The following is a 26,852-nucleotide window of genomic DNA, read 5'->3' on the forward strand; positions in this document are numbered from 1 at the left end:
CCTGCAACTGTAGCGCGCATCATTTTAAAATAACGGTCAAAGAGGAAAAGCAGCAAGTGATTAGCGGTGTTTAACTTGTTCAAATTTGATTTCAAAGACGCCAAAAATGATGAAATAGTAACATTTATCTGGTCTGCATCCTAAACCAACAAATTTGGGTGGTCTTGGTGAGTTGTTGAACTCGTGTTTGATTGTATCTGCTGATTAGCACAGGAGTCTGCAGTTAACGTTACGTGTCGACAAAGCTATGAATCTGTATAACTGGTATTATAAACGATAGTCATAACGTTATATGTTTATGGTACTAATTTTCATTGTATAAAACATTGGAGTAGTGACTATTCTGCCACCATTTGTAGCTGTTTTAATTAATATTGTGCTTTACGGCTTTGTAGCGTCACTATACTTTAAGTGCAAATAGCGCGCGTTGTTGGCAGAAGCTACTGGTGTGTGATTAGGCTAGTGAACACTATAAAAGACAGCAGTCTTAATTTCTCCCTTTTCAAATGTTTTAATAAAAATGAAGGAACTAATGTTGTGATGTCTATTTGCTTTGTCTTGAGAACAACAATGTTGTTATTTTTCTTGTGAAGAAAAAAATAGATCAGTGGTTACTAACGTTACAGAAAAAAGACATTTAGATTTAGGATTTAATTATTTTAGATTTAATCCTAACTATTATTAACTAATCATCCAGCCCAGGTGAATTTGCTAAATTAAACTACTACTAATTTAGACTGTGCTTTGTTTCTTTTGTTTGGTTATGTTATTTATTTATTTATTTATTTATTTATTGTCACAGTAAAGTGTTATTTTTCATTCCAACTTCTGGTGTCCTCTAATTTTTATATCTACCTCCCTCACTCAAGTCTAGACCTGGTCCAGTGAAGTATTTGCATTGAAGGACAGTGCTACTGTCTGTCTGTCTGTCTGTCTGTCTGTGTGTGTGTGTGTGTGTGTGTGTGTGTGTGTGTGTGTGTGTGAGAGAGAGAGAGAGAGAGAGAGAGAGTGTGTGTGTATGTGTTTGCACTAAGGCTGTGTGCTGCACAAATCAGCTCACAATGTTAGTGAACAAGGTGATGTAAACAGCAAACTGCAAGCACTATTTGATAGTAAAACAAAAACAGTGAAAAGTGCACTTCTAGATTACAAAAAGAACAGGCATCCAATTTGATCCCATAAAAATCCCATAGAAACCATCCTACTGAATATTTATGTCTTGACCAAAAATCCTAAAGGATTCAAATAAGAATTTTGTACAGGATTCTTATTGGAATTTCTATCATATTTTGGAACCATTCCTATAGGATTTCAATAGGAATATTCTTATAAAAAATAAATATTCTGTAGGATCATTCTTAAAGGATTTTTTATGGGATCAAATTGGATGCTTGTTCATGTCTTTATGGGAACTTTTTTTTAATCTAAATGTGCTCTTTTCCACTTCTTGTTTTGCTAACAGACAGTACTTGCAGTTTGTGGTTTACATTGCCTTGATGTAGACGTTGTTCATTGTCTGTTGCTTATCAAAAAATCCTAAAGGATTCTGATAAACTTGTACAGGATTGTTATTGGACTTTCTATCATATTTTGGAACCATTTCTATAGGATTTGATATGAATAGTCTTAAAACAGGATCCCCTTAAAATCCTGTAGAAACTATCCTACAGGATATGTATGTCTTGTCCTATAAGAAAATCCTATAAGATAATTCCTAATGGAATCCTTTAGGAACGGTTCCAAAATATGATAGAAATTCTGATTTGAATCCTGTAGAAGATTCCTAGTGGAATCCTTTAGGATTTGTAGAGGATTCCTATTTAATGTATATTAAGGTGAGTTAAAGTAAACTGCAAGACACTAAACTAATATAAACAATAAAAAAGTGTACCTTTTAGGATTCTTCAAAATTTTTGAAAGATGCTTTAAAAGAAAACCCATTAAAATCCCATAGAAATTATCCTACAGGATATTTATGGCTTGTATAAGAAAATCCTATTAGAAAATTCCTAATGGAATCCTTTAGGATTCCATTAGGAATTATCTTATAGGATTTTCTTATAGGACAAGACATACATATCCTGTAGGATAGTTTCTACAGGATTTTAAGGGGATCCTGTTTTAAGACTATTCATATCAAAGGGGCAGCCGTGGCCTAATGGTTAGAGAGTCGGACTTGTAACCCAAAGGTTGCAGGTTCGAGTCTCAGGTCCGGCAGGGATTGTAGGTGGGGGGAGTGAATGTACAGCACTCTCTCCACCCTCAATACCACGACTGAGGTGAGTCCCTTGAGCAAGGCACCGATCCCCCAACTGCTCCCCGGGCGCCGCAGCAATGGCTGCCCACTGCTCCGGGTGTGTGTTCACGGTGTGTGTGTGTTCACTACTGTGTGTGTGCACTTGGATGGGTTAAATGCAGAGCACAAATTCCTAGTATGGGTCACCATACTTGGCCTCACGTCACCTCCTTTCCTTTCCCTTTCCTTTTCCTTTCCTAGGAACGGTTCCAAAATATGATAGAAATTCTAACTGGAATCCTATAGAGAATTCCTATTGAAATCCTATAGGATTTTTTGACAAGGGCGTTGATGGAAAATGCATTATTTTGGGGTTACGTCGCAAAATATTGTAAATATATCTTTTTATACTGTATTTTTATACATATTTATATTTTAAACCACGACGGTGAGCCAATGGATATCACACAAGCAACGTGAAAACTGCATATATTAAAGTGAAAGTAAAAACAGCGCTTTCAGCATCTAATGTGCACATTCTCTAAGAGACAATGATAGACGAATATACTTCATATGCTGATATTAATTTACTTCCCTAATATTTCTCTTCTGCAAAATAAAAAGAAACGTATTTTGTTTAGGCTAAGGGTTTTTGTAAGTCAGTTCTAGAAATAAAGCTCTTCATATTTGTTTGAAGTGTTAGTGTTATTAGGGGTTAAGAAAGACTAATTATTTCAGGTGGTCTTAAATGTGGGGACTAAAAGGCAAGAATTGCGATGGAACTTTATAAGGTTATCCATTGAATAAATATGAGCGCTGCGCGTTTCAAAGTCATCTGCGGCGCTGCTTTGTGTATCATTCTGATAGCGCCTCCTGCTGGAAGAGAATGATCTGACATTTTTAATCAGCTCGAACGTCTGCTGTTGTCAAAAAGACCAATGTAAACAAATCAGTCAATGGTTTTAAGCACCAAACATGTAGAGTTGTAAATGTTATCTGATGGATCGACAAGATCATGTGTTATACAAATGTAAACAATTAAGGCAATAAAATATATGTTAATTAATATAATACTTGGGGGGGGGGGGGGGTCTTAGTATATTTTCCTGCTTTTTTGTCCTTAGCCAATCACATGCCTGACTAATAGCACACTTGAAAAAACTTGCTTTTCATAAGGGTACCCAAGCCTGCTTGAATGTGGTGGGAAAAATGCCTATGAGAAGAGATGTGTTGATGATATGTATGAGTGTTGGTAAAAGTGTAGGAGACATTGCTTGGTCAGTCAGGGGGGTAGAGGGGTTTGGGTATAGAGAACATGTTGTAGGATGGCTGGAGAGGAGAAGTTTTAATACTTCTACCTCAGTGAGGGGACAGAAGGAGAAGAGGGAAGTTTTGGTTGGTTTGAGTTCCTGTGTATGTGGAGCTGAGAACTGACTACTGATTGTTCTAGTTTTGTTTGTAAAGAGAAGATAATTTAATGTTTTTCAGATATTACTTTCCACAAAGAACCAGTTAGTCAAAGGTTCTTTAAAGAACCATCTTTTTTTTTTTTTACCTTTCTGTAATCTAAAGAACCTTCTTTTGCCACAAAGAACCTTTTGTGAAACTGAAAGGTTCTTTAGATGTTAAAGGTTCTATATGGAACGTCTTGGTTACGTATGTAACCCTCGTTCCCTGAAGGAGGGAACGGAGACGTCACGTCGGAGACCGACGAATTGGGATATCGCTTTAGAGATACCAATCCTCTTCATGTGTAAACTAAACGAGCCAATGCACATTGGCATGCATGATTGCATCCAGCTGTCGCTGATCACAGCGTGAGCATAAATACACAGCAGGTGCAATGCATAGACAGGATTTCGCTGAGGAGCCGAGCTTGGGTCCGGCTGCACAGCGGTGGTACAGCAGCTGAGGCGACGGGACGTGACGTCTCCGTTCCCTCCTTCAGGGAACGAGGGTTACATACGTAACCAAGACGTTCCCTCTTAGTCGGTCTCTTCGACGTCACGTCGGAGACCGACGAATTGGGATCCCTAGCAAAGCGCCGCAGCTGCTGCCCCCCCTCCAGTGTCCTGAGCAAGCCTCCTGGCCTCCAATTTTTGCTTAGGCCAAGGGCGGATCAGAAAAGACCAGTCACTGTATAACATAGCACTACCTACTTCAGTGAAGCTGGAGCACTGGGAACGTGCGGAGCTCCCACCCATCCCGCAGGAGGTTCGGAGCAATACACATATGGCTCATACTAGGACATATGGAAGAATGGAGGTGATTGAACCCTCGTGAAGATGGTAGAAGGTTACCGGGGAAACACGGCCTCTGTGGGTACCGTGGAAGACATATGGGATTCACTTAAGTCTCTCATGTATCCTGAGCCTTCTATCGGTTCTAAAGATTCATCAAGAGAGGCCTGGCGCCTAGACGCTCCGCTACGTCTGGAGCCGAGGAAGGAGGAACTCGACAGGGTCTACATGGACACTCTGGAGAAGATAGCAAGCCGACCTGAGCCAGTGCCTCTCAGTGTTTCTACCCGATTGAGGTGAGAACACAGGAGGAGACTGGCTCTGCACGAAGGCTATAAAATCTAGCGAACGTGTTGGGGGTCGCCCAGTCCACAGTTCTACAAATGTCAGATAGCGAGGCGCCACGAGCCAGCGCCCAGGAGGATGCAACACTTCTAGTAGAGTAAGCTCGCAACCTGAGTGGACAGGGCATGCCCTGAGCTTGATAAGCTAAGGCGATGGCATCCACTATCCAGTGTGCCATCCTCTGCTTGGAGACGGCCTTCCCCTTCTGCCGTCCTCCGTGAAAAATAAGAGCTGGTCTGAGGTCCTGAAGCTTTGCGTCCGGTCGACGTAGCATCTTAATGCTCGGACGAGACAAAGCAAAGCTAGGGCTGGGTCTGCCTCCTCCGGGGCAGCGCTTGCAGGCTCACCACTTGATCCCTGCAGGGAGTAGTGGGAACCTTGGGCACGTAGCCAGGCCGGGGCCTCAGGGATACCTGGGAATCTGCCGGCCCGAACTGAAGGCACGAATCGTCGACCGAAAATGCCTGCAGGTCCCCTACCCTCTTGATGGAGGCCAATGCAAGCAGGAGCAGAGTCTTCATAGAGAGATACTTCAGCTCGACTGACTGTAAAGGCTCAAAGGGGACCCGCTGTAGTGCTGTGAGCACCAGAGACAGGTCCCAAGAGGGTACGGAGGGGGGCCTAGGAGGATTTAACCTCCTCGCTCCCCTGAGAAACCTGACGACCAGGTCGTGCTTACCCACCGACCTTCCTTCAATGGGGTCATGGTTTGCAGAGATAGCGGCTACATAGACCTTAAGGGTGGAGGGCGACAGCCTACGCTCCAACCCTTGCTGCAAAAAGGTGAGCACGACTCCGATCGGGCATCTTCGGGGATCCTCATTTCTTGAGAAAGCCCACTCGACGAACAGGTTCCACTTCAAGGCGTAGGCATGTCTCGTGGATGCAGCTCTCGCCGAAGTGATGGTGTCTACCACTCCTTGGGGTAAATCACTCAGAACCTCCGCGTCCCGTCCAGGGACCAGACATGCAGTTTCCAGAGGTCTGGACGCGGGTGCCACAGGGTGCCCCGTCTCTGAGTCAGTAGATCCTTCCTCAGAGGAATCCGGCAGGGAGGGGCTGTCGCGAGGAGCATTAGTTCGGGGAACCAGGTCCGAGTAGGCCAGTAAGGCGCCACTAACAGGACCTGCTCCTCGTCCTCCCTGACCTTGCACAGTGTCTGTGCGAGAAGGCTCACTGGGGGAAACGCATATTTGCGTAGGCCCCGCGGCCAGCTGCATGCCAGGGAGTCCGTGCCGAGTGTACCCTCGGTCAGGGAGTAAAAGAGCTGGCAATGGGACGTCCCTGGAGAAGCAAACAGGTCTACCTGAGCTTCCCCGAAACGTCTCCAAATCAGCTGGACCGACTGGGGATGGAGTCTCCACTCTCCGGGAAGCGCAGCTCGTGAAAGCTCGTTGGCTGCACGGTTGAGCAAACCCGGAATATGAATGGCACGAAGCGACCTCAGATGCTTCTGACTCCAGAGGAGGAGAGAACGGGCGAGCTGCGACATGCGACGGGAGCGTAGACCACCTTGTCGGTTGATGTACGCAACGGTCGCAGTGTTGTCTGTACGGACCAGCACGTGTTTGCCTCGAAGGCGCCCTTTGAGACGGTTCAAGGCAAGGCGTACTGCCAGCAGCTCTAGGCAGTTGATGTGCCAGTGTAGCTGAGGGCTCGTCCAAACCCCCGACACTGCCTGCCCGTTGTACGTGGCCCCCCAACCGGTGGTGGAGGCATCCGTGTGTACCACAGCGTGCCTGGAGACCTGTTCTAAGGGGACTCCTGCCCGAAGAAAAGCTAGGTCTGACCATGGGGTGAAGGTTAGGCGACAGGCCGAGGTTACTTTGAACCGGAGAGTGCCGCGCTGCCACGCTCTCCTCGGGACTCGGCCACGAAGCCAGTGCTGAAGTGGTCTCATATGGAGCAGTCCAAGCGGTATGACTGCCGTAGCTGCTGCCATATGCCCCAGGAGCCTCTGAAATTGTTTCAGTGGGACCACTTTCCTGCTCTTGAACGTATTCAAGCAGTTCAGCACCGACTGAGCACGCTCTTGTGTGAGGCGAGCTGTTTGGCTGACCGAGTCCAGTTCCACGCCAAGAAAAGAGATCCTCTGCATAGGAGAGAGTTTGCTCTTTTCCCAGTTGACCCGAAGGCCCAAGCGGGCGAGGTGTGCCAACACCAGGTCCCTGTGTTCGCATAACTGCCCTCGAGAGTGTGCTAGTATCAGCCAGTCATCGAGGTAGTTGAGGATACGAACGGCCTGTTCTTTGAGGGGAACAAGGGCCGCCTCCGCGACTTTCGTGAAGACACGGGGCGAGAGGGAGAGCCCGAAGGGCAGGACCTTGTACTGATATGCCCTGCCTTCGAACGCGAACCGCAGAAATGGTCTGTGGCGCGGAAGGATCGAAACATGAAAGTACGCGTCCTGCAGGTCGATCGCTGCGATCCAATCCTGGGGACGAACACATCTGAGGATGTGTTTTTGTGTGAGCATCTTGAAAGGTAGCTTGTGAAGAGCTCGATTCAAGATGCGCAGGTCCAAGATCGGTCGTAATCCACCGCTTTTCTTGGGTACTATGAAGTAGGGACTGTAAAGCCTGGACGGGCTGGGCGGCCGCCCTGCGACCGGCTCCACGGCGCCGCTGTGAAGGCTGCTGCGCTGGCTGCTGTGGAGCGGGGGCGGAAGCAGAGGGCCGCCCTCGGCGACGAGCAGACCGAGGTGCCGGCGGCGGCTGGGTGGAGGCAGCAGCGGGAGCACGCCGGGGCAGGATGTGACTGATAGCCTCAGTCTGCTTCTGGGCGGCCGAAAACTGCTGGGCGAAGTTTTCAACCGCGTCGCCGAAGAGGCCGGTCTGGGACACGGGGGCATTCAGGAATCTGACCTTGTCTGCTTCCCTCATGTCGACCAGACACAGCCAGAGATGGCGTTCCTGGACCACCATCATGGACATCGCACGACCCAGAGACCGCGCCGTAACCTTCGTCGCTCGTAGCGCGAGGTCTGTAGCGATACGGAGTTCACGTAGAACTTCCGGGTCGTGACCACCCTCGTACAGGTCCTTCAGTGCCTGGGCCTGATGGACCTGTAATAACGCCATAGCGTGTAGGGCGGAGCCAGCAGCCCCACAAGCCGTGTAGGCACTGCCGATCAGAGCCGACGAGTGCCTACAGGCCCGGGAGGGGAGCAACGGGTTGCCTCGCCAAGTGGAAGCGGCGCCGGGACACAATTGCATCGCCACCGCACGCTCCACCGGTGGGACAGCCGCGTACCCCCGTGCTGGTCCGCCATCAAGGGTGGTGAGGGAGGACGTGCCACTGGAGTGGTTTCTGGCAGTAAAAGGTGCCGTCCACGTCCCAGTAAGCTCATCATGCACCTCCGGGAAGAAGGGCACTGGGGTGGGACGCTGAGAACCAGCGCGAGCCACCCCAAGATACCAATCATCCAGCCGAGAGGGGTCGGGACGTGATGGAGGGTTCCATTCAAGCCCTACCTTCTCGGCGGCCCGGGCAAGCATAGCCATCATCTCGGGGTCGGTATCCGGCACCGCTGACCGCCCAGCGGACGGCAGCGATCCGGAATCGTCCTCCCCCGAGAAGTCTGGCTCACCCCCCGATGCAGCGATTGACATCCGGTCGTCAGGGGGAGCCCCAAAAGTAATGAGCGGTTCCTCACGAGGAGGACCAGAACACTCTTCTGGGAGCTCCAGATGGAACGGACTGTCGGTGGAAGGAGGAACCCCCAACGGATCGTCCGCCGGGAAATTCCCCACCGTCACCGTCAGACCAGTCAGCCCTCTGCCAGAGGTAGAACGGTAGATCTGGGCAGAGGAACTGGCACCCCGCCCCTTTGCAGGAAGCGGAGTCTGGTCCACAGCTCCATGATGGACATGCCGCCGCAATGACGGCATGGCTCATCCACAAACGCCGTCCGAGCGTGCTCAATACCCAGACACGTCAGACAGTGATCGTGACCATCACCTGGCGCCAGGTAACGACCGCATCCAGAAACGCACGGGTGAAACGGCATTGTGTTTCAAACACCTCGTCTTTAAAAAGACGTTCACCCGTGGCACTCTTTTAGAAAACTGCTCTTTAGTGCTGAAGCGCACAGGGGAGATGGCCGCTGCGACACAGAAGGCGGGTAGTGCAGTCCTTAACTGCGCGCTTTTCCACCCACAGGAGACCACCATTGCTGACGCGCCGTGCCGCCAACACAAACAGCTGAAGAGTCCAAAGTCCGTCTCTCGCCGTCTCACCATCCGAACATTGGCTCCGAAGCGAAATGCTGTCTATGCATTGCACCTGCTGTGTATTTATGCTCACGCTGTGATCAGCGACAGCTGGATGCAATCATGCATGCCAATGTGCATTGGCTCGTTTAGTTTACACACGAAGAGGATTGGTATCTCTAAAGCGATATCCCAATTCGTCGGTCTCCGACGTGACGCCGTTCTTCTATGGCATCTTGAAGCACCTTTATTTTTAAGAGTGTGCAGCAAAGAAATGTAAAAGCAAAGACTGATATACTCAGGTCTGACAGATCTTTTGATTTACATCTGCTGCCCTGAGTTTGGACCATAGACTGTAAAAAAAAGATGGACAACGCAAACTTCATTCCACTATAGAAAATTGAAGCCAAAGCATCTCAATATTTTGCTGCCATCTTGGGGGCAAAATTACGCCATTTGGAGCCAGAGTCTGCACAGTAGAGATCTGTTTGGAGCCATAGTCTCAAAGTAGTGTCATGAGGTGGAACCGTGGTATTAAAGTTCCGCCCAAAGTCCTGCAGACCCAATCGCAAGATCACAATCATGACACCACGCCCCGTTTTTATAGCATCAAATAACTACCTAAAAGCTAACTTATTAGAAAAACTAACACTTGAACATGAATCAGCATTATAATAACTACCTCACATGATGGAAATAATGCTGAAGAAGAACATCAGATATCCAGGGGTTAGAAGGGGTAGCATGCACTGGTCTGGAGGGGAGACATATTGTCTAGACAAGAAGGTAAAGTGGAGCATAAAGTGTCAGACGCTGCATTCACATCCAGAGATGAGAAATAGGTGGGTGAGGGATGAGAGGAAGACACTACAGAGGAAAGATGGGAGGGTGAAAGGGAGTGTAGGTTTTGCCTATAAGTAACTAGTGGAGGGGTTGGTGGCACACAGGTAGCACGATGTGGGTTAAATATTATTAAGAAATGGTCGGAGATGTGGAGGGGTTTTACCAAAATGTTGTCTGCAATACAATTGTGTAGATTAAATCAAGTTGGTTACCTGATTTGTGAGTGGTGGTGGTAGTAAGGTGTTTGAAATCAAATGAAGCTAGGAGTGAGTGGGAGTCTGCAGCATAAGACTTCTCCAGATGAATGTTGAAGTTGCCAAATACTGTAAGTGGACTGCCATCCTTGGGGGATGAGGAAAGCAGTCCATCCAGCTCCTCCAGGTAAGGAGGTGACGTGAGGCCACGTTTGGCGACACATACTCGGAATTTGTGCTCTGCATTTAAGGTGCATTGGTGTCTGAGTTTGATGTTAGAACATTGTTGGATTTCCATACTAAACATGGCCTTGTTTCATGTCTAGTGGCCAGTATTTCTGTGCCAAAAACTTTACTCAGAGTGCGTATAAGTTTTGGAAAGAGTATTTTTGAGATGTATGGGCACTTCTTCTAGAGTGAGAGCAAGAGAAATGTGCTTCATTCAGGTTACAGTGTAATGATAGTTCCTGTCCTTCATGTTTCCTCATGCCGAGGCCAATAACATATTTTTTTCAATGCTCATTAAAAAAATCATAGACAAAAGGTAGACCTGTTGTTGTAACAGACAAGCACATAAACTGAGCAAATTGATACATCTGTTTAACTATTAAATATAAAAAAATCATTCAGTTATTAATATTCTTAATATGCTTCAAATGCTAAACATGACAACTCAAATTGTGTTTGTAAAGAAACTGATGGAACTCATTGTTTCTGCAATTAGCATGAGGTTCTTGTGAAGCATGTTCAAAAACCATTACAGAAAACATACTGTTTGTGTGTTTCAGTGAGTGATCTAAGGGTTATCCTGCTGGGCAAGAGTGTGTCAGAAAACAGTCGCGTGGGAAACTTCATATTAGGACTAGCAGCGTTTGACAGTGAAGCTCCTCCAGATGTTGTAGAGAGAGTCGGAGGAAAACTGAAGAACAGACACGTGATCATCATCAACAGTCCTCAGCTGCTCCAGACAAACATCTCAGATCATCAGATCACACAGACAGTGAGAGAGTGTGTGTATCTGTCTGATCCAGGACCTCATGTGATCGTTCTGCTCCTCAAACATGAGCAGTGTTCAACAGAAGATCAAGAGCGTGTGGAGAAGGTGCTGCTCTCTTTCTCTGAGTGGGTTTATCAGCACACCATGGTGATCACCACACAAGAGTACACCGAAACCAATGACATCCTACAGAAAATCATTCAGAAATGTGCAAACAGACACTTCAGACTTCAGAGAAGCAGCTCTTCTAATGATCTTCTGCAGATGTTTGAGGGCATTGTACAAATGAATAATGGACGGCACCTAGTTTGTGCTGAAGCTTCATCATTTTTTAATATAGAGCAACTGCCCACAGAAAGAAGTAAGTGTGACAATATCTGATGTTTTTAGTGATAAATGAATGCTTTGTAAATTTATTTTTCTTCTATCAGTTTCAAAAGGTGAGAAGTTGAATCTAGTTGTGTGTGGGAGTAACAGGACGTTAAAATCCTCCATATCAGAGCTGATCCTGCAGCAGACAGACAGAAGATCAGATGTGGGGCTTCATGGACGTCAGATCAATCTGGTGGAGCTTCCAGCTCTGTTCAACACTCGGCTCTCAGAGGAGGAAGTGATGCGTCAGACTCTCCGCTGTGTCTCTCTGTGATCCTGGAGTTCATGTTTTCCTCCTCATTATTCCTAACGCTCCACTCAATAATGAAGACAAAGCAGAAATGGAGGAGATCCAGAGGATCTTCAGCTCAAGAATCAATAAACACATCATGATCCTCATAATCCAGAATTCAGAGCATCAGACAGCAGAACTAAATGAAGAAACACAGTCTGTCATTGAGAGTTTTGGAGGACGACATCATTTCTTTGGTCCCAAAACACAAGTGTCCACACTGATGGGGAACATTGAGCAGATGCTGGAGGAAAACAAAGGAGAAGTTTTCCCCACAGAGACATTTTTGGTGGCAGAAATGAAAAAATTGTTACAGTTTGAAGAGATGGAGAAGAAAATTCATTCGCTTGAGACACATTTACTGTCAAAAGGTAATGACAAGAAAATCAATTTACATTTTACATATGCATTTTTTAATTTAGCAGACATCCAAAGTGATGAACACAACAGAGTGGTTCACCTGGAAGCAAAACACAAGAACAATACAAAGTTTGGGATTTAAACTCTGGAAATGGAGAAAAGTGAGAATCATTCGAATTTGAGATTTGCGTTTTACACTTTAATTGTAATTTTTTAAAGATGGCAGATGTGAAGTTCAAAACGTCTACATTTAACAAATAGTAGATTATTAGAATGTTCAAACCAAACATTTTAAAATAGTACAATACAATACAATACAACACACTATTGTTTTTACAAAGAACTTAAAGAAAAAAAAAACAACCAAAGGTGTTGTACAAGAAAAAAAAAGAATAACTACAAGAGATACAAAACACACAACAACGTAAATAAACACTATGACAAGAGAATAGGGATGTAACGGTATTGTAAATACCGTCATACCGCAATAACAAATTCTTTCGATACTACCGTGGTCGCATGACTCGATAAAACAATAGGTCTTCTGAGAAAAGTTTGCTCAGGCGAATGGAGCGAACGGGAGGTAGCGGGAACTACATTTCCCATCAGCCCAGGCGTGGCCATCCTCCTTTGCGGTCTGTTGTCGCTACAGACTGTAGCAGCAAGGAAAAGAGATGGAAATGGTCGAACCTGCTCCGTCTGAAGTGCGTATGCGTTACGTATTCTTTTCAGCACCCATGTTAACGGATTAGAGCGTTCACACTGCACGCGGTTGCTGTCCGGCAGTACGTCCTAGAAGCGGTGCCTTTGCAGCAGTGCAGCGATCGTTTCGGCACCGAGTCTATTTTTTGCTGCGCTGTATGCGCTGAATTAATGTTACAGTGCATTGTTCGCTGTAAAAATGAACATGGATTGACACGGAAATGTACCATAAATGCATATAAATGAAGTCTACTGTGTTTCACAGTCAACACGTGGCTTTTTGGCTAGGTTTAAAATAGGGAAAGGTGCAGTTTTAAATAAACTAGGCAACATAATAGATGCACTTGTCCAGGTAGAAAAGTTCTTTAAAGGATTGTTTTTAATAAAGATTTAATGCGAAAGAAAGGCATGAGAGCCTACTGCACTGCAAAAAATGCTTTTCTTACTTAGAATTTTGTCTTGTTTCCAGCCAAAATATCTAAAAATTCTTAAATCAAGAAGGATTTTCTAGACAAGTAAAAATTATTGTCTTGTTTTTAGTAAAAACAAGTCAAAATTAAGTGAGTTTTTGTTTAAAACAAGCTAAATAATCTGCCAATGGGGTAAGAAAAAAAAAATCTTATTTCAAGCAGACAACTAGATTCAGACAACTCATTCAGCTAAACTGATTTGACTGTTTTTTACATGCTTTAATAATTTTTTGTTACTAAAATTGAAAAATTTAAGTTTCTGTTTCAAAGTTTACAGATAGATGGCTAATTTGTATGCCATTGATATGTTCAGTGTTCGTGTAAACTGTTTAATAAACACTTCTGACACTTTTTTCGAGTCTCTTCATTAGTTTTGTTTTTCCTGTAAATGATTCAATAAATACCGTACCGTGAAGTTTTGATACCGTTACATCCCTACAAGAGAAAATATATATATATATATATATATATATATATATATATATATATATATATATATATATCAGTTATCAATAGAATTTTCACATTTGAAGTCCAATGAAGATGAAGAAGGATGCAGAAAGGTTCCGAAAAACAAAAGTACTTAAAAAGTACTTTGTAAAATACAAAGCAGTTTTTATATTCAGTAGCAATATTCAAAATGAGATACTAGTAATATGTTATTGCCATAGATATTCCAAATGATAGCAACCAAAGATTATTTAATTTGGTGTATAAAAAGCTATAAATGATGTTTCATTAACAAAGTTCGGGAGAAGCGCGTCAGATACTTAGCGTAAACATCACAAGAGGAGCCCACTCAAGTCAATCAGCGTCATAGGTTTAAATACAGCTGACTCACCTCCATTCACTTGAAGGTTTATCAGTAACCCTCCACCACCCCATCTCCCACTCCGATTTCTTACTACTCCTATTGGGGGGTACTCTGGGTTCGGGCCATCCCCGAGCTCGAGCTTTTTTCCTCAGGTTTGGAAAAAGCTAACCATGCAATTTAAACATTTGCAAAAGATCAAACATTGATCGGTGCTTTTTTATTAAGCTTTAAGACTGACATATTTCTTCTTTTAAAGGCTTAGCAGAAAGCGAAGATGATGCAAGGATTGTGATGCTGAGAATAAGTGAAGTCAGGAAAAGTACAGAAGAAGAAAACAAAATGAAGGTCCTGATGGAGAGAGTGGAACAGATGAATAGAGAAAGAGAAGAACTGTTGAAGAAACATGAAGAAGAGAAAAAGAGAATTAAGATGATGATGATAGAAGAATTTAATGAGAGAGAAGAACAATATAAAAGGGAAAAAGAGAAAGAAAAAGAGGATCATATGAGAGAGATGAGAGACAGAGAGGAATGTGAGAGGCAGAAACAAGAAGAAAGACAAAAAGAAGATGAGAAATGGAGAACAAAAGAAAGGGAGATTTCTGATGAACATATTCAGAGACTCAAAAGTGAAATAGACAGAATGATCAGAGAGAATGAGAGAATAGAAACAGAGAAACAAGAACAAGTAAATGATTTGGAGACAAGACTGAAAGAAGAATGCAACCAGAGAGAAGATCAACAAAAGACTTTTGAAGAGAAACTGAAACTCCTTGAAGAACAACATGAAGATGAACTGAAGAGAAAACATGTGGAGTGGAGAAAGGAATATGAAAGAGAGAAAGAGGAGATGAAGAAGAAGATCTGCTCTGGAACTGATGATTCACTACAGGTGAGTGTTCATAGCACTCAGTCTTTTATGTCTGTTAGTAGATTTTACTAGCTACTAATAATAACCAACCAAAACTTGCCTGGCAATGAAGGTCTCAAAACGTTGCTGTGTGTTTTCTAAATGATTTATGTTGATTTCATTTCCAAAAGGCCTCATCTTATAGGAAACTGGAGACTGAATACAGCAAATGGTCCTGGAGTCTTCGCAGTGCCATGATGGAAACTGAGAACAAACTGCACAACAAAATAGAAAATGAAGCAATTGATGAGGTTGAGGAAACTGAGCTTCAAAGAGAACTGAAGATGACGAGTGAAGAAGTGGAAAAATCAATGTCTGAATTATTTGAGAAAGACAAAGATAAAGATATACTGATTCATTGGAAAACATCATTTGAAAACAAAATCAACAATGTTCAAAAAAATATTGTGAGAGAAACAAAGAGGAAATTAAATGAGACTTTTCAACAGCGAGACCTGAAGAAAAAGACTGATGCTCAGAGGACACTTCATGAAAACATTCTCTATGAAAAGAGCAAAGAACTTGCCTTAAAACTCAAAGACAAAACAAATGATAGAGGAGCACTTAAGAAAGAGTTTGATTTGTTTTGGGAACAGTGGATGAAGAAGATCATCACAGACACTCCTCCAATCAGAGACATTGACATAATGAGAGACGTGAGAGAGATTCTCAGTGATGCCTATAAAAGTGCTCTTGTAGACCACAACAAAGAAAGAAGAGATATTTTCTGTGTGGCAACTTATTCAGAGTATGTATGGTTAAAGAGATTCAGAGGACTTAAAGGAATATTCACAAATGTCTACAAATCAGCTGTAGAGAAGTTTGGTTACAGTCTATCTAAGGAGGATGAACCTCAAATAACATCATTAGTCTCAGATGTTGCTCTGCAGACAGACACAATGATTCAGTCATTTAACATTTCAAAGATGGGCTACAACATTAGCTACATTCAACAACTCACAGGTTACATTAAAAGGAGAGTAACAGAACATCAGGAAGGACCAGTAGAATATGAGTTTAAGAATGAATTCTTCATAGATTTGGTTTATTCCATCTGTAAGAGATCAAAGGAGATGATCGCTGACCAACACAGACTGTTCAGAGTAGCCAATGATCCTGTAATATATGTTGAGAAGAAGAGAGATGAGTACTACAGTAATTTCCAGAAATATTGTTATGGAGCAACATCAGCTGCCATTTTTGCTGAAATCATCTGTCAGAAACTCAAAGAGCCCATTGAGCAGAGTGTCTACAAGAAGACTGCCAGAGATCTAGCAAATGAAATGAGATCAAACTGTGAATCACTGAATGGAAACAGATCAAATCTGGAGAAACACATCCTGAAGACACTGGCAGAGACGACTGGATGATTTTGACAAATACATGGACTACATCCATTATTCCAGAGATCACTTCAAGAGTTTCATCAGAGATGAAGTCAGTCGGTACATCGCTCAGAAGTTCAATCTCAGTGTTTGGTACAAGTTGAAGGAGAACATTAAACTCCTGCAGAAAAAGATCATGAAAGCAGCTCATGAATCTACTGAACATGTTCAATTCAACAGTGGAGATGTTGGTTTGTGGTTAAAGATATTCACACAGCAGCTCTCAGATGAGCTGATCTTCTCTGAAAAAGACCTCAGTGGAGTCAAACATGATGATGTTGATGTGAAACTCCTAGAAGATGCAATGAGGAAAGTGCTTCCTTATGTAACGGCTGACATCAGCAAAGGATTCAACACAAAGGGATTTGATGACAAACTGAATGTGAATTACAAGCCGGACGAGCTTCTGAATGATCACTTCTGTCAGTGCTGTTGGGTTCAGTGTCCGTTCTGTAAAGCCATCTGCACCAACACCATAGAAAACCATGATGGAGATCACAGTGTGCTTTTCCACAGAGTGATAGGAATTAATGACACATCCTATCGCTTTACACAGAATCTCTGTGCTGATATATGCACAAATTTAGTGGCAAGTGATCAAAATACACCAAGTGGAAGGATTTTATGGAGCGAAATAAAAATTGAAGTGCCTAAATATGCCATCTGGCACATCAACCCTGGCCACTCAGTTCTGCCCTACTGGAAGTGGTTTGTGTGCAGATTCCAGAAAGATCTAGAAAAATACTACAACAAAACATTTGAGTGGAAGGGTGAGATTCCATATGAATGGAGAACATACTCAAAACAGGACGCTATTGACAGTTTAGATAAATATATCTAATGGACTAACTAGAGAATTGCCTCATCCCTGATTCTCCATAGATCACAAAAGTGATTCCAATACACTTTACTGAGATTCTGAATTCACTGACACCTCATCAGAACAGTGATGCACAGAATAAAGTGGTCAGATTTTAAGGGGGTGTTCACACGATTAGTTTTAACTTATCTATTTTAATGGGCTTTTTATTGAGATGGGACAGTAGAGAGACAAAACAAAAACATCGGGTGGAGAGAGGGAAGTGGGACAGGCAAGGGCCCTCAAGACGGGATTGAAACTTGTGTAACCATTTGCAAAGTTGTATGTCAACAGATTAACCACAGGACTATCTGCACCAGGGGCAGACTGGCCATTGGGAGAACCGGGAGAATTCCCGGTGGTTTGACAGCCAATTTGGCCCGCTGCCCTCTAATTTTTATTATTATTATTTTTTAACATTGCTTTTGTTATTGTTTTTGTTGCCTGCCGAATGTACTAAAGTGGTTATTTTGGAATTCGCCATTCAATAAAAAAAACTCATAATAAATATGATAAATATAATAAATCATGAATCAGTTAGTCTTGACTGGCAATGAATTTCACCACCACCAAACGGACGCGAGACTCGAGAGTACAGTGGAAGTGCCCAGCTAGAGCAAAGAGACAAAACTGTCCTGTTTAGGACTTAAAGTGCAGGTCAGTTACATCTGTAAACAGACTTTTGTCTTTCTTTACTTAAGCATTAAACTGCTAGCAAATGTTAGTAGTAGCAGTCAATTACTGCAGAGTTAACGAATTAACATTATTACAATTATAATGTGCAGGAAGTTAGCTGACAAATATTCACACCATTTTAAAACAGGTTTAGGGAGCTAAGGCATACAAGTCAAGTCAAGTCACCTTTATTTATATAGCGCTTTTAACAATACAGATTGTGTCAAAGCATCTGCACCATATGTTAACAGCACAATAGTGTGTAAGTAACGCATTATTGTAAACAATCAATTTTTAGTTAAAGGCAGTTCATCAATGAATTCACTGATATCATCGTCCAGTTCAGTTCAAATAGTATAGGATATCGCTGGAAAGCGCAGAAAGTACAACACAACCCTTATAAAAAAATAACATAATAAAAAAAAAAAAAAAAAAAAACTTGGTTACTATGGTTAGGCTAATCCATTGTAACCACAATGAACACTGGTTTTGCTACACTAGTTTCACCATGGTATTTGTTGTAAAAATCCAAAAAAACTGCCAAAAAATTATTGGGCCTATGGTTACTACGTTTACCATAGGCCCAATAATACCATGGTTAATTTTCCTTAGGGCAAAACATGACCCATAATGCAAAAACATGTTCAGTTTTAAGATAAAAAAAAAAAAGATAAATTCAAGATGAAGCTATTATTGTACTAACTTTTACATTAAGGCAAGCTAAAACAATAACACACGTTCCTAATGTATAGTACTTACACTTTTCAAAAATGTAGGCCTTTACTATGTGCAAACAAATCACAATGAGGTGGTTGTTTTGCAACAAGTTTGAGATGTGTTGATGAAAAAAGTGACAGAAACAAGAAAATTAGTTTAAAAAGTAAACACACATGAGACAGAGAGATTAAAAAACTAAAAAGGAAATTGGAAGTTCGAGAGATAACCTTTATTATTTTACCCAGTCTATTAAAACTTTTTTTATATGATGATGATGGCCATATAAAAAAATATTGTTGTTCATGGTTTCAGAATTTAGTGTGGGTGTGTGGGATGACCTGGATAAGCGTGAGATTTCCCTGCCTGAAATTTTGTCCCAGTCCAGCCCTGATCAGCGCTTACCACACAATGATTTTCGATGAACATCCAAGTTCATCTGACATTAGAGTTTGGTTCATTCAAGGCATTCAAAGTTTTTGAACCTGATGTTCAATAAACCACATCTGAATCTGCCTAAAAATTGTGGTCTGTTATATAAAAGTGAGACAACCAATGTTAGGCATTGATTAATCTGGGTTGAGTATTTGGTGGAAATGCAGCATGTCAGCTACCCTCATCTCATTCTTCGAAGATAATAAATAAGTTGTTTTCACTCACGTTGTATTGTAGAGGAAAAGTTTTGGCAGAGGACCAAGGTTGCGCTGTGACCCACTTCTTCCTCTGGTAAGGCTTGACAGGTTAAACCCTCTTGTCTTTGGTCCAGCTGAAGAGAGACAGAGAAAGGAAGAGAGTGAGACTGATGTGTGTTCAGATGTGTTTGTGTTTGTGTTTGTGTGTGAGCGTCTGTCCACCTGTCTGCACCTGTATATAGCTTTAGCGGTGCAGTATTTCAGTGCTCAGTCCACAAAGACAGTTTAGGGATGATCACCACAGTATTTGAACTTCAGTTTTTGTGGTTACTCTTCAGCAGAGCTACATAAGGTCTATAATATCCAAAATTATTAGACCATTAAAATATATGTTCAGTATTGTCAAATACTTACATAAGGCTATGTATGTAGTCATATTTCTCACCCACATAAACTTTACAGATAAATGACTGTGAATCAGAATTCAACATTATGACTACAGTCAGTGTAACTGCAGGAGGTTTTTAATATTGTAATATCTGGAGATGCAGTTCTACAATCTCACCGCCAGAGTGCAGATTTACATCACAAACCACACTAGATTTACACTTTCATCTATTTACAACTTAAAAGACACAAGTGGAAATGACATTTGTATTTACTCACACTGAAAACATATTTGTAAATTATGCAACAGCTTTTGATGTTGGAATTAATGTATATCATCACCTTAGAATTAAGGTTCTATTTGACATTTTTGTCAAAATTGAGTTATTCACATATTCTTATTTACATTATTTAATGTTTCTTTTGTTAGCACCTGTTTATATAAGACCTTACAGCTCACAGTGCATGTCAGAGCAAATGAGAATCATGAGGTCAAAGGAACTGCCTGAAGAGCTCAGAGACAGAATTGTGGCAAGGCACAGATCTGGACAAGGCTACAAAAAATTTCTACTGCACTTGAGGTTCCTAAGAGCGCAGTGGCCTCCATAATCCTTAAATGGAAGACGTTTGGGACGACCAGAACCCTTCCTAGAGCTGGCCGTCCGGTCAAACTGAGCTATCGGGGGAGAAGAGCCTTGGTGAAAGAGGTAAAGAAGAACCCAAAGATCACTGTGGCTGAGCTCCAGAGATGTAGTCGGGAGATTTGAGAAAGTTGTAGAAAGTCAACCATCACTGCAGCCCTCCACCAGTCGGGGCTTTATGGCAGAGTGGCCTGACGGAAGCCTCTCCTCAGTGCAAGACACATGAAAAAAAAACAAAACAAAAAAAACACCTGAAGGACTCCAAGATGGTGAGAAATAAGATTCTCTGGTCTGATGAGACCAAGATAGAACTTTTTGGCCTTAATTCTAAACGGTATGTGTGGAGAAAACCAGGCACTGCTCATCACCTGTCCAATACAGTCCCAACAATGAAGCATGGTGGTGGCAGCATCATGCTGTGGGGGTGTTTTTCAGCTGCAGGGACAGGACGACTGGTTGCAATCGAGGGGAAGATGAATGCGGCCAAGTACAGGGATATCCTGGATGAAAACCTTCTCCAGAGTGCTCAGGACCTCAGACTGGGCCGAAGGTTTACCTTCCAACAAGACAATGACCCTAAGCACACAGCTAAAAAAAACGAAGGAGTGGCTTCACAACAACAACTCTGTGACTGTTCTTGAATGGCCCAGCCAGAGCCCTGCCTTAAACCCAATTGAGAATCGCTGGAGAGACCTAAAAATGGCTGTCAACCAACGTTTACCATCCAACCTGACAGACCTGGAGAGGATCTGCAAGGAGAAATGGCAGAGGATCCCCAAATCCGGGTGTGAAAAACGTGTTGCATCTTTCCCAAAAAGACTAATTTTTTTTTTTACAGTCAGCAGCTGTTTTTGCTGTTTATTCACACTCTGCCTCATTCTCACAGGAACTCTACCTTGAACTTTTACCTGCACTTAAAGCTATGGTCTACAATTTCAAAGATTGTTCATTATTAATAACCTCGTTTAGATGCTGGTTATGGTTCTACAGTACAATCCTAATAATATAAAGAGAAAAAAGAATGAAAAAAATCCATTCACTCTATTGGGTGTACACCCGCAGAGAAATTGACCAATGTAAGCTGTCCGGCCGGACAGCTTACATTGGTTAACTGCTCTCAGCCAATCCCCTGCTCCACTCGCGTCTCCACCCCGCCCCCTCCTGCGACATGAAATTTCGCGCGAAATTAGGCAGCATCAACTCAGCAATGGAGAAAAACAGCAAGCGGCCCCTGCTCGCCCCAAACGTCAAGGTTGGAAGAAAGAGAAAGTCAATTGAGGAAAGAGCAGAGATTTTTAAAAAAAAAAAATGTGAAAAACGCCGGACTCAAAGCCGAATCAAAATTACCCGTTGTGGAAGCTTCAGAGAAACCTTGGACTTAAAACCGACGCTGACATGGCTGACTTTTTGTTTAGCAGGTAACTTAAGCATTTATTTATACTTTTATTGTGTGGTGTATTACATAAATAGCTTTTTATCAGTCTGACAACATGATCATGCAGACGCATTGGAATGTTAGCCGTTCAGCATCGCCTATCGCGGGTCAAAGTAATTATATTTCTTGAAGTGCTTGACTATTTCAGTATGCCTAACGTTAGCGGTTTTCTGTTCGAGCCGATAGAACATTGCATGTGTTGCTAATCTTGCTTGTGCGTGAACTCAAACGTGTGCCTCTGAGCTACTTTGTTAGGACAATGGTGACATTGCATTGTTGATGAAGCAACTACGTTCAAGTGTCGAAAGTTAACTTTACATATGATGTGTCATTAGCGAGGTCATTAGATTGAAGCGACTAAGCAATCCGACATCGCACATGGTACATCTCTGTTCCATGTTTACTCCTGCTTGACTGAGTGACGTTGTTCAGGTCGTTTCCCGGTGGGAGGGATCAGGCAGCACAGAGGGGAGGGGTGTGCGTGTGGAGGGGCGGGATGATTTTTTTTAAAAATTCAGGCTTTCTCGACTGATTTTCAACATCGTAGACTACAGCTTTAATGTTGTCAGACCAAACAAACAGAAACAGATAGTTGTCTTCATGACTGTGTCTCCGCCTGCAATCTTCTTCCTGTTTTCTCCTTGACAATAAGGAAAGAAACATATAAGCATGATGAGACCTCGGCAAACAGGTATCTTTTTTCTTATTATTTATTTTTCTTTTTTATGTTTATTATATGTTAAATGTGAGATACAACACTAAATAATTTGTTTACTTGTGTTTCATTATAAATGCAATATGTGCTGCAGTAACATCAATCAGTTTCGCTTTGTCACAGAACCATATCAGCAATAAATCTGTGCTGAGCAGTAAAGAAATATGCTGATGTGGAGTGTTTGGTTTATTATCTCTTAATACGAATGTAACATACAGTTTAAGTGTGAACATGGTTCATTTAGAACTGCACAAGTCTGGAATTATGTTTGTTAAACTGCATGCTTTGAATCTTCCAAATTCTTCTGTTCAGTTGTTCAAGATTACTTACAGGACTGTGTTTAATGAGGAAATAAATGTGACCCTGGACCACAAAACCAGTCTTAAGTCGCTGGGGTATATTTGTAGCAATAGCCAAAAATACATTGCATGGGTCAAAATTTGAGATTTTTCTTTTATGCCAAAAATCATTAAGAAATTAAGTAAAGATCATGTTCCATGAAGATTTTTTGTAAAATTCCTACTGTAAACATATCAAAATGTAATTTTTGATTTGTAATATGCATTGTTAAGAACCTAATTTGGACAACTTTAAAGGTGATTTTCTCAGTCTTTTTGATTTTTTTGCATCCTCAGATTTCTGATTTCAAATAGATGTATCTCAGTCAAATATTGTCCTATCCTAACAAACCATACATCAATAGAAGGCTTATTTATTGAGCTTTCATATGATGTATAAATCTCAGTTTTGTCAAATTTAACCTTATGACTGGTTTTGTCGTCCAGGGTCACAAATATCAGTCTTAGAAGAGTTTAGTATAGAAAAAAATAAATAAAATAAAATAAAATGTAAGACTGTAGACTTTTGAACCAACCATAACAATTTGTTTGACTAATGCTGTCAGTAAATGTGCTCATATTTGTCTTACTTTAGATTTTTAGAAAGACTACTCCAATTACCGTCATGTTAAAAATAATAATAAACCATACAGCACAATCAACACAAAATGGATAAAGTTAGTTAAGTTTCACATCAGGTTTTGTTTGCTGTTTTTTTTTCCCTTTTCATTTGCAGCACCCACAAAAATGTCCTCCAACAAGAAGAGCAAGATTTTGAATGTGTGGTTTACTAATTCTCATAGTTGAAGGACCATATGCATTATTTTATTGCATTACTGAAAATTTTAGAGAGAGAAAAAACCCTAATAAATCTTTTATAATCAATTTCATTACTGGTATGGCCAAAACTGAACATACCACATACAGTGCAACATACAGTGTATGAAAAAGTGTTGGTGCCCTCAATGATTTTTTTTTCCATGTTTGTCACACTTTAATGTTTCAGATCATCAAACAAATGCAAATATCAAACAAAGATAACACAAGTGAACACAACATGCAGTTTTTAAATGAAGGGTTTTTTTTATGAAGGGAAAACAAAATCCAAACCCACATGGCCCTGTGTAAAAAAAGTGTTTTCAGGCCTCTCTGGCCTCAGTTAAGGTCAGTGTTCATGACTCCACCATAAGAAAGAAACTGGGCAGAATGGCAATGTCTGTCCATCTGTTCGTGACCTCAAGCTGAAGCAAACTTGGGTTCTGCAGCAGGACAATGATCCAAAAACACATCAGCAAATCCACCTCTGAATAGCTGAAGAAAAACAAAATGAAGACTTTGGAGTGGCCTAGTTAAAGTCCTGACCTGAATCCTATTGAGATGCTGTGGCATGACCTTAAAAAGGCGGTTCATGCTCGAAAACACTCCAGTGTGGCTGAATTACAACAATTCTGCCAAGATGAGTGGGCCAAAATTCCTGCACAGCGCTGTAACAGCCTCATTGCAAGTTATCGCAAATGCTTGATAGCAGTTGTTGCTACTAAGGGTGGCCCAACCAGTTATTAATTTTAGGGGGCAAACACTTTTTCACACAGGGCCATGTGGATTTGGATTTTGTTTACCCTTCATAATAAAAAACTTAATTAAAAAACTGCATGTTGTGTTCACTTGTGTTATCTTTGATTAATATTTAAAGTTGTTTAATGATCTGAAACATTAAAGTGTGACAAACATGCAAAAAAAAAATCAGGAATGGGGCCACTTTTTCACACCACTGTATGTACCTTGAGTATAAGTACAACTGGACAACTTAACTCAGCCATGATTCAACTAAAAGAAAAAGAATTGGCCAAATACCAGACTGAAGCCTTGAATTAAGCATTGATTCATGAGTTAATTCATTCAGTTGTCAGTACGTTTTTTTAATAAAAATGAAAAGAACAATACGTATCCAGTCTTGTAACTGTTGATGGGATGGAGTTCCATTTTCTTGCAGCTTTGACTGCATTTGCTCTTTAATAAAAATTTTAAAGGAAATACATTTCTAAAGGGAGGGCTTCTTTGACTCTTTGATGATGTGATCTTGTGAATTATGTTTATTTCTTTTAGGCAACAACTCTGTTGTTATTTTTGGTGAGATCATCTGTCAGAAACTTAAAGAGCCCATTGAGCAGAGTGTCTACAAGAAGACAGCCAGAGATCTGACAGATGAAATAAGAACAAACTGTGAATCACTGAATGGAAACAGATCAAATCTGGAGAAACACATCCTGAAGACACTGGCAGAAGAGGAAGATTTTGACAAATACATGAACTACATTCATAATCCCAGAGATCACTTCAAGAGTTTCATCAGAGTTGAAGTCAGTCGGTACATCACTGATAAGTTCAGTGTCAGTGTTTTACCCAAGATGAAGGAGAACATTAAACTCCTGCAGCAGAAGATCATGAAAGCAGCTCATGAATCTACTGAACATGTTCAAGTCAACAGTGGAGATGTTGGTTTGTGGTTAAAGAGTTTCACACAGCAGCTCTCAGATGAGCTGATCTTCTCTGAAAAAGACCTCAGTGGAGTCAAACATGATGATGTTGAAGTGAAACTCCTAGAAGATGTGATAAAGAAAGAACTTACTGCTATAATTTCTGAGATCAGCAGCAGATACAACACAGAGACATTTCCAGTAAAGCTGGACTCTAAATTCAGACCAGATGAGCTTCTGATTGATCACTTCTGTCAGTGCTGTTGGGTTCAGTGTCCATTCTGTAAAGCCACCTGCACCAACACCATAGAGAACCATGATGGAGATCACAGTGTTCCTTTCCACCATATTAATGGTATCGATGGGTGTTTTTATAGAGGAACTACAAACTTATCTATTAGTATCTGCACATCAGCTGTAGCAAGTGATCGATCTTTTTATCCCAAATCATCAGATAAGTCAGTCCTCTGGAAAGAATATAGAAGAGCAGGAGGAGTTTATGCAGACTGGAGCATCACCCCTGATCTCTCTGAACTGCCCTACTGGAAGTGGTTTGTGTGCAGATTCCAGAAAGATCTAGAAAAATACTACAACAAAACATTTGAGGGGACTGGTAAGATCCCAAATGAATGGAGAAAATACCCAAAACAGGATGCTGTTGAGAGTTTGGATAAATACATTTAATGGATGAAGATGAAGATGAAGAATGAGATTATTACATCTGCTTTTAGATTCTCCTCTGATCACTTTTTGAAAATTAGTTTCCATTACACATCACTGAGGCTCTGAAGTCATAAATGTCTCAGTGAATACATTGTACAGAAGAGGATGAAAAACAAGAGTCAATTCCTCAGAAGCATATGTAAAATTAATTAACTTCAGAACACAATTGTTAAGGAACACAACTTTTTGTGACGACAACAACAAACACACAAATCAAAATGTTCATACAAGGAAATTAATGATAAAATGTCAATGGCATTTACTGTATGACTGTAAACATACATGAGTGTAAATGTATAAATTTGGGGATGCATACTACTTAATAAATAAATCTCAGCTGTAATTTTTTTCTATCCATAACTGAAACTCCCATTGGTGTCATTTCACAGTTACTTTGAATATTTGTCTGTTCCCATAATTAATAGGCAAACAAAGTTGTCACACATAAAAATGAAGCTCTGAAATTCCCCCCTGTGAAATGTGAGTGCATGAGTCATTCTACCAAATTTGGTCATATGAAATGCCCATCACAAATAAATAAATAAAATAAAAATAATAAAACTCTTGAGTAAACTATGAACAATGATGAAGACTCTTTTTAAAAAACATGCATAATTCTGCCACTATTACCAATATCATTTTGCCTGTACAAACAGTAACTTGTAGTAATAATAAAACAAAACTTACAAAAATAACACATCTGTCCTCTTGCCTTATTGACACGCTGGACAAAAACTGCATGCAGTTCAACAGATGAACATGAACACTGAAAATTTCTCGCATGACCATTGTGGATGAATTGCACAAGCCAATATGAAAACACTCAACTTGAGATAAACTAAAAAAAAATATGAAAGTAATCCTTTTTCTAAAAAAAAGTAATAGA

General features: G+C 41.5%; 1 protein-coding gene across 1 annotated transcript; it reads left to right on the top strand.

Annotated features, from left to right (window-relative positions):
* The first annotated feature begins 22,291 nt into the window (after nt 1-22,291).
* Nucleotides 22,292-25,937, top strand: LOC141331500 (interferon-induced very large GTPase 1-like). The gene is made up of 2 exons (XM_073836562.1): nt 22,292-22,404; nt 24,873-25,937. The coding sequence occupies exons 1-2, from the start codon at nt 22,383-22,385 to the stop codon at nt 25,925-25,927; spliced, it is 1,077 nt and encodes a 358-aa protein (XP_073692663.1). The 5' UTR covers nt 22,292-22,382; the 3' UTR covers nt 25,928-25,937.
* The last annotated feature ends 915 nt before the right edge of the window (nt 25,938-26,852 follow it).

Source organism: Garra rufa, chromosome 1, assembly GCF_049309525.1.
Source record: "Garra rufa chromosome 1, GarRuf1.0, whole genome shotgun sequence".
Taxonomy (NCBI): domain Eukaryota; kingdom Metazoa; phylum Chordata; class Actinopteri; order Cypriniformes; family Cyprinidae; genus Garra; species Garra rufa.

What these genes read in the sequence shown, in the direction of transcription:
- LOC141331500 (XM_073836562.1), top strand. Translation starts at nt 22,383, where the DNA reads ATGATGAGACCTCGGCAAACAG. An exon ending in GATGAGACCTCGGCAAACAG is followed by an intron (nt 22,405 to 24,872) that starts GTATCTTTTTTC and finishes TATTTCTTTTAG; the next exon opens with GCAACAACTCTGTTGTTATT.